The 8,614-nt window shown below is 32.5% G+C and overlaps 1 protein-coding gene across 1 annotated transcript; it reads right to left on the reverse strand.

The window, feature by feature from the left end:
* Nucleotides 1–2,850: 2,850 nt before the first annotated feature.
* Nucleotides 2,851–7,647, reverse strand: LOC120256509 (zinc finger MYM-type protein 1-like). Its single transcript, XM_039264191.1, has 5 exons — nucleotides 6,361–7,647; nucleotides 6,069–6,265; nucleotides 5,827–5,971; nucleotides 5,471–5,521; nucleotides 2,851–2,967 (listed from the first exon to the last, which is right to left on the reverse strand). The coding sequence occupies exons 1-5, from the start codon at nucleotides 7,645–7,647 to the stop codon at nucleotides 2,851–2,853; spliced, it is 1,797 nt and encodes a 598-aa protein (XP_039120125.1).
* Between the last annotated feature and the right edge of the window lie 967 nt (nucleotides 7,648–8,614).

Below are 8,614 nucleotides of genomic sequence, written 5' to 3' on the forward strand. Positions count from 1 at the left end.
ACTTTCCCATTGGATACGAGAAATGGCAAAACATTCCCGGGTCCTATAAAAATAACTTGTGGAACGACATCATAAAGGTTTGGAGTTGCATTCATAGGTAGTATTATGTGGATTCCATTTTTTTTTTTTGTCATTTTTTAATGTGTGCTAATGCAGTTATTTATTTGTAGCCAAAATTGGAGGTTAATGATGATGGACACAAAGATTATATTTTCAAAAGTTTGGCTAAGAAATGGCGGGACATCGATTTCACTTATATAGCTATGCATAATGTGATCCGATGGTCCCCGTGAAGTGAACATTGCAAAGAAACCTTAGGAGATTCCTTTGGAACAATGGGTGGCCTTTGTCGATTATAGGTTCATCCTGACACAAGGGTAATATGCCTAAAATTTTAGTTTGTTACATTAATTGCTAGAAATTTTTATTTTTATTTTAAACATTCCAATTGCATCATGCAGGCAAAAGCAACACAAAATACTAGAAATCTCATGAACCTTACAATTTCTCACACGTTTGGTTCGAAGTTGTTTGTTTGATTACAGAAAAAGATGGTTATTGGACTAGCAATTTTAACTTTGTTCATCGTTATACTCAACTTTATTTATAAATTAAACTTTTTTATTTTTTTGTAGAAAACACAACTTGGTTGGTCTGTTACAAGAGTTTAATTGTTTCAAGCCAGTCATACAGCATCAGAAGGGAGCTTTGTAAATGAAGAGGCAAGGCAAAATCATGTAAGTTAAATTTAGTTTTATATGTTGTGCTAAATATTTAGATAATAATAATCATTTGATATAAAATTTGTGTAATATTATTAATGTAGCAAGATCTAATTAGTTGGAGTCAGAATTCTTCAGAAAACAAGGCATTTACTAGCATTTTTGGCAAAGACCACCCAAGCTATGTCCGAGGGTTAGGACTTAGAGTTGCCCCAACCCAGCTACATGGCTCATCGAGCAGTTCGAGTGGCAATTGTTATGCTAGTGGGGCCAGCTGAATTTGAAACCCTTAGAGAAATGTATAACAATTAAGCCAGCAAGGTAAAAATAATCAGGATCAAATGGCTTTTCAGACCCAACAACTAGCAAACCAAAATGCAAATTTAACACCTGATCAAATTTTCTATAATTTTCTATCTTAAAATTATTGTTTCAATTATTTATGGTGATTAAATGGGTATTTTTCATTTATGTATATCCATACTCAATTATTTTTTAATATTTGATATTTGTTTCATTTCCAATAGGACAATTATGTGGGGTCTTCGCCTATTGGGAGGCGTTCCTTATAGGGCAGTCATGTACCTTGCAGCAAACATAATTCAGACCATATTGCATAGGTACGTGCTATTTATATTTAATTCCCTCCAAATGTTTTCCTTAAACATATTGTATTTAAAATACAAAATATTAAATAATGCATTATATACACAATGCAAAAAGAGAGAAGAAGCCAATCCTTATATTATCCTACATCATGCTTATATTTACATATCTTCTTCATTCATGTTACTGCTCCATCTATTTACATATCTCTGTTTTGTTTGATCCAGAGGTTTAGAGTGAGTGATTAATATATATATATATATATATATATAACTTCTTTAATATTCATTTTTACATATATATTAATTCATGTCACTATATTTATATTGATATACATCTTTATTTTGTTTGATTAATTTTGAGGTTTGGAAAGTGTGACTTAAACTAGTTGATAATATACATACATACATATGTCATTCATGCCACTAATTTCTCTATTTATACAATATATCTCCTGTGTATGATTTAGATGATTGGAGACTATAATAAAAAACTCTATCTATATACAGTCTCGTCTATGTCAATATTGTTTATATAATGGTTTATTTTTATGATTTTTTGTGCTTGAATAATTAGAGGTTTGGAGAGGAGGATTAAAGGAACATAATTGGAGAAGTGACAAAAACTCATCACACTTATCATTGAGCTTGCTTTTGCCATTGTTTGGTAAGAATGAGAATCTTATGATTAAGACTTGTTTGAGCTAAGAGTGTAGAAATGTTATTATTTGATTATAGATTAACTTTCTTGGTGTTTTTCTTATGGCTTGAAGGTTTGGGCTAAGAATAATTTTAATTACCGCGAAATTGGTCTTGTTTAATTTGTTATTGTTAATTAGCTTTACATTGCATGAGTGCTAGTTCTTGATTTTAACTTTAATTAATTTGGAGCCAAGTTGTAGAGTTATATATTTAGCCTTAAACTATGCTTGTCCCTATATTATGTATTTATGTTAAGTTGTAGAAATAGAGGACTTACATGTGGTCATTTGACAACTATGAACTGTTGAACGGGTAAGAAGTTATGTTGTTTTGCCAATGTTTGTCATGTGAAATTTACATGTGTATCTTATTTGAGAACAACTATGCAATATTTTGTTGAATGGAATTGTTAGTTGAATGTTTGTAAACAATGTTTGACATTTATTTGAGAAAAAGTGTGCAATATTTTGTTGAATGTTTTGTTGATGTACTTTTTTTATAAATCCCATCATACTTATCATGTAATATTTTTTGTTCAATGCTTGTAAGAAATGTTTGTAAATAATTTTTTTGTGGAATTTTTTTGTAAACATTATTTGAGAACAAGTGTATAGTTTATTTTATATGTTCTTCTTTAAAAAATTGAATAAATTTGTAGATAAAACTTTGTTTTAATTATTCTTGAATTATCAATACAATTTTATTTTTTTAATATTTGAAATGAATGCATTTGATGGTACGACAGTTGAAAATTTGGATTATTTTGAAATATTATGAAAAATAGGTAAGCATTTAAAAAAAATCAAAATAATAAAAAAAAATCACCTACTTGCATCTCGTGGTGGTTTTCCAAACGCCGCGAAATGGTTGTGAAAAGTATCTCGAAATGTACCCCCACTACATTTCGCGGCAATTTTAAACTGCCGCGAAATGCACTCCTATTGCAATTCATGACAGTTACAAAACTGCCACAAAATAAAGAAAGGTTGTATTTTGCGGCAGTTTTATAACCGTCGCTAAATGCAGCATCGTCTAACAAATTATGTCATTTTATGACAATTTGGAAACTGTCTCAAAATGCAAATGACAATTCGTGACTGTTATTCCGGATGCTTTGCGATGCTGGTATTTGTGGCAATTTATAAACCGCAATAGAAGTGATTTTTTGACCATTGAAACCACCGCTAAAATGATTTAAAAACCACCGCAAATTACTTGTTTTCTTGTAGTGCTTCTTTTATTTAACATAATAAAAAGAAAGCTAAATCAAAGCCATGTATAGAGAGAATAATATTAAAATCTTTGAATCCATATTGGTTTAGAAACTTATGCAAAAATTGAGATGAAGATTAAGAGATTAAAAAAAAAAGACAAATAAAACCTTAAGCCTATGTGAAAATTCTAAAAACTAGACCAGTGGTTAGGATTACTACTTTTGAAATAGTTCGCAAGCAATCCTACGACCAGGATGATGCATTGGGTAAGCAACAAATTTGAAAAGGAATGCATAGATAGTTACTCCTTGAAATGACACTTCTAAAATTATGCACTCTACTCAATTCCATCGACATGATGATGGTTCAAGATTCGAAACACCTTTTTTTTGTAGAAAGGCGTTGATCAATCAAACATCTCAATTTGGACTAAGTGAAAAATTAGATTAACCTAATTGGTTAAAAAAATAGCCACATACTAGGTGGGAGTTTGAAATGGGGATTTTAAGCACGATCATGCCTTGGCTAAACATCAACTGACCAGCCCATCCCTAGCAAATAGTAGGTTGGCTTGAAGAGTTGGGCAAATAATATAAGGGGAAAATACTCGGACACATGGTGTTATCTGACTTACAGACATGTGGCATGATCTAGGTCCACACCTTTAGATCTAAGTAACCAACCATCCAACAAAAAGATTGAACCTCTTAAAATAGCAAAGTTTACTTGCCCATTTAATAAAGAAGAGTGAATCTACAATGGTGGTGCATGCTTGATTAATCATCAAATCCTCCTAAAGACAACAAAATTCGTTTGACTATCTAATAGGGAAATTTAATTATCAAATGTTGGAAAACTACATCACTGAAGCTTGAAAACTATAAAAAGAGATTATAGTCATAAAAGTATGACAAGAGAAACACTTGAGATTCTACCATCCTAGACGTTAGATTTTATATATCTAATTCTTGAGATTCTACCATCGTAGATCTTAGATTTTATATATCTAATTCTTATTCACACTTATTTTTCTCATTGGGGAGATTTGATAACAAATTTTGATTCAAGTGCCGGTCATTTATTGTTATTTTATGACTTAAAGATAATTAGTTGACTAAGAAGAGTAATTGTTAAAAGATTTTTTTATTTTTTTAAAAATAAGTTTAAAGAGAAAGCAAGTTGTTCAAATCACTCCTGCCACTGCCATTGTAAGAGGAGAATTTTGCATTTTATTTTTTCCCCACTCAAAAATTTGGGCTAGATCTACAGCTTATAGGCATTTCTTAAAAAAAACTTAATTTAGTTATAATATTTAAAATTAAATGGACTTAAAAAAGATTTAATTAATAGTTTTTAAATTAATTTATACATATATTTATTTAATATTATTTCAAAAAATCAAATGAATTATTTTAAAAATTAAGATTCTTAGAGTTCTCCCCTAAGGCGTACCTACAATTAATTGAAAGAGTAATGCTATATAGAACGAAGAAATCACACAAACCAGGCACACGAATGATGTGGCTGGTGATGTGGAATTTTATTTTATTTTTAATTAAAAAAATAAAATAAAACTTAAAAAAACGAGAGAGCTTCTCTCACTCTCTCTCTCTCTCTCTCTCTCTCTCTCGTGTGTCCATCTCGCACTCCCGGCCGATTCACTCCCCTACTCCTGGCCGCCATTCCTGGCCGTCATTTCCGGCAGCCGCTTCCCTCCCCCGCCGCAGATTCTCTCCCCCGCTCCCAGCCACCGCTATCCTCACCCTCTCCTGGCCCATCGTTCAGGCCGACGCCTCTCTCCCCCGCTCCCTCATTTTTGTTTCTCCTTTTTTTTAAAATTAAAAAAAAAAAGAAATTCCACGTCACCAGTCGCATCATTCGTGTGGCTAGTTTGTGTTATGGCTTCGCCTCATATACCATTACTCTAGCCGTTTGGTTCGCGGTAATGTAGAAAGATTACCACGTGTTACGTGGTAATCTGAAAATATTACCACGTTTGGCATTGCACCGGTGGTAATGTGGATGGTAATATCACATTACCAACTTATAAATATTACCAAGAAAGTGGTAATCCTATTACCACCAAATTTGGTGTCTATCTTGGATTACCATGGTAATCTTATAACTTTTTATATTTTAACAAATTGATTACTATGACAACCAAACACGGTAATGAACTATTCCCGGTAATAAAAGTTCATGACCAAACATGGTTATATTAAATTACCGCAATATTCCCGACCACAGTGGCGGACCCAGAAATTTGGTCCAGCCCGGGCTTAAATAAAAGTCAATGTTTGATATTAATTACAAAAGACACAAACAAATTTAAAGGACAATACAAACTAAGTCGACATTCAATATCAATAATAAATATACGAACAAAGTTCAAATACAAAACATAACAAGTGAAATAACAATGAAAAATACAAATACAAACTACATGGCAACACTTGAGACACTCTTGTTACTACTATGATCAAGAGGTGCCAATTGAATCTTACGAGTTCGCATATTTTGAAAATACTGTAAAATATCTTCATTATCAATTTCATTAAATATGTCTTTCTCAATATAGAAAACCAAGCTATCAGTCAAAAAATCATCCTCCATTTTGTTGCGCAAATCAGTCTTGATGATATTCATTGCTGAAAAAACTCTTTCAACTGAAGTAGTTGAAATAGGCAAGACCAACGCCAACTCAATCAACCGATAAACTAGAGGATATCTGAGATGTTTTGCTGTTTCAACCAACTTTATAGCAAGTTCTCCAATGCTTCCTAGTGAAGAAAAATCAACATTTTTTTCCCATGTCATATATATACATCTCTAATTGATCTACTAATGCCATTCGATCCAATTCTGAGAAATCTTCTGGATACAACTCTGCAATACGAACTAATATGACAGCATCAAATCTTGAAAATGATTGTTTTGGATCAAGGCAACTTATGTAAGAAAGCAATTCAATAGTAGATTCTGAAAAATGAGTATTCATATCTTGCATGATCATATCAAGAACCTGACATAACAAAAAAAATAAAACAAACATTAATCAATAAAAATGTAAAGTTTAATAACAAATAAAAAAGTGAAAGTGATATGAAAAATACTAACCGAGTAAAAAACCTCAACACGATAATAGTGCAAATATGTAGTGGTTTGCTTCTCACGTCTTGGACGACCGCGGACCAACAATCTTTCTTCCATATTATTTGGCATCTCAATATCATTTTCAACACAAAACTTTGAAACATTAGCCAACAATTCATCCCGTCCATCATCTCTCAATGATTGCAACTTAAACTTGACACCTTCAACCATGTCTAAAGCATTCACTATATTTTGATTTTTCTCTTGCAAGGCTTGTGACAAGCCATTTGTTATACCTAACACCTTTTTTATCAAAAATAATATGAACACAAATTCAAATCTTTCCATGCGATCAATCAAACCCAAAGCTACACCTTGTTGTTCATGATTAGTTCCATCATCATGAACATTTCCAACAACATCCATTACCGCTGGCCACATCATTTGAAGACGAAGTATTGTATAATAATGAGATCCCCAACGTGTGTCCCCAGGTCTTGCAAGGCTTGTCTCTTGATTGCAACCTCTGCTAGTAGAAATTACACCTTTCTCTATACGTGTAACTATACTTTCATGTTGGCTTTGTCGAAGTGCATCTTTCCTTTTACATGATGCTCCAACCAAATTGACAATCTTGATCACATAACTAAAGAAGTCATTGATAATAGGCATTTTTTTTGCAAGACCAACAACAACTAATTGAAGTTGATGTGCAAAGCAATGAACATACCTTGCATATGGATTATCCTTCAATATAAGTGATTTTAGGCCATTAAACTCTCCTCGCATGTTAGAAGCTCCATCATAACCTTGACCTCTTAACCTTGATAGGGACAATCCATATTTTGCAAACAAATTATCAATGGCTTCTTTCAAAGTGTGGGATGAAGTGTCTGTCACATGCTCTACACAAAGAAATCTCTCAATCACTTGTCCACGGGAATCAACATATCTCAAAACAATAGCCATTTGTTCCGTCACTGAAATGTCTCTAGCTTCATCAACCATAAGTGAGAAAATCCGATCACCAATGTCTTCAATAATGAGTGATCTCACTTTTTCAGCACAAGAATGTACCAAGTCTTTTTGAATTTTTGGAGCAGTCATTTGGTTATTCCCGGGAGCATTTGCTTTCAATGTCTTGGCAATCTTATCAACACGCGCACCATACCAATAGAGTAACTCCAAAAAATTACCTTTGTTCTTGGAACTTGAAGATTCATCATGCCCCCGAAAAGATAAACCTTGTCTTAACAAGAATCGCACAATATCTAGAACCGCCGTCAATCTAACACGATAAGCAACTTCCATTTCTGAACTATGTTGTGAGATCTTTTGTGTGACACTTTGTCGTGGATTCTTGAACAATTCCAATTTATCGGCTACAAAATTATGAATGCTAGTAACATTTCCTTCATGATCTCTAAAAGTAGAAATAGCATTCTTCCAATTATTATACCCCATTTTGGAAAACACATCCCTCCCACTTTGCAATCCATAAGTTGTTGGTTTAAACAAATAACACCACAAGCAAAATGCCGAATCCTTCTCCACACTATATTCCAACCACGGAAAAGAATCAAACCATGAAGGATTGAAACACCTATATTGATTCCCATATTTTTTTTCTTAGGAAAGTTGTGAGTCCTCAGTTGACATGGACCTTTTGCTACATAAGATCGTCTCACCTCGTCTTTAATGTTGGCATCATATTTCTCAATCGGCATTCGAAGCCCCGGATCCGCAACTAGATTATTTGGATCAAACTCAACTCTTGTTCGTTTCGGACTTGAAGATGTGGTTGCATTATCATCTTTAACGCTCGACTCATTGCTTCTTGGTCTTTTAGTCAAAAACTTAACCATATTAAAAAACCTATATTAAACAAAAATCTCAACACATTAACAATTTCGAAAAACAATGTTAATCAATTGGAATTCATGAGTGGATGACAATAGATAAAAAAATAATAATAATGCTCATATTCAATGTAAATTAATAGCTAGTATACACATTTCAGGATTCATAATCAAGATAATTTGATAAAGTAAAACTACCCACATTTGACAAGCTTTTAAAGCAAGAAAAATAAGCATTGGAGTCTTAATTTGTCAGCTTTAGATTGAATATTTATACACACTATTTATTGTGATGCATGCAGATAAAGTTATATATTTGTTAAATGATTGAAATCATTTTAAATTGGTCAATTTATTAATTTGCAGAATTACTTTTGCCAATGTCTTGCAATGATAATTGATAAGAGTAGTTGCTTTCA

This window comes from Dioscorea cayenensis, unplaced genomic scaffold (assembly GCF_009730915.1).
Source record: "Dioscorea cayenensis subsp. rotundata cultivar TDr96_F1 unplaced genomic scaffold, TDr96_F1_v2_PseudoChromosome.rev07_lg8_w22 25.fasta BLBR01001476.1, whole genome shotgun sequence".
NCBI lineage: Eukaryota > Viridiplantae > Streptophyta > Magnoliopsida > Dioscoreales > Dioscoreaceae > Dioscorea > Dioscorea cayenensis.

Bases quoted from the DNA above. Each gene is read 5' to 3' on its own strand.
- LOC120256509 (XM_039264191.1), bottom strand. From the start codon at position 7,647: ATGGAAGTTGCTTATCGTGTTAGATTGACGGCGGTTCTAGATATTGTG. The intron at 5,972-6,068 runs GTATATATATGA...AAAACATCTCAG, and splicing joins TTAGTAGATCAATTAGAGAT to ATATCCTCTAGTTTATCGGT. The intron at 2,968-5,470 runs GTAATTTAATAT...GAATTGCAATAG, and splicing joins CTGTGGTCGGGAATATTGCG to GAGTGCATTTCGCGGCAGTT.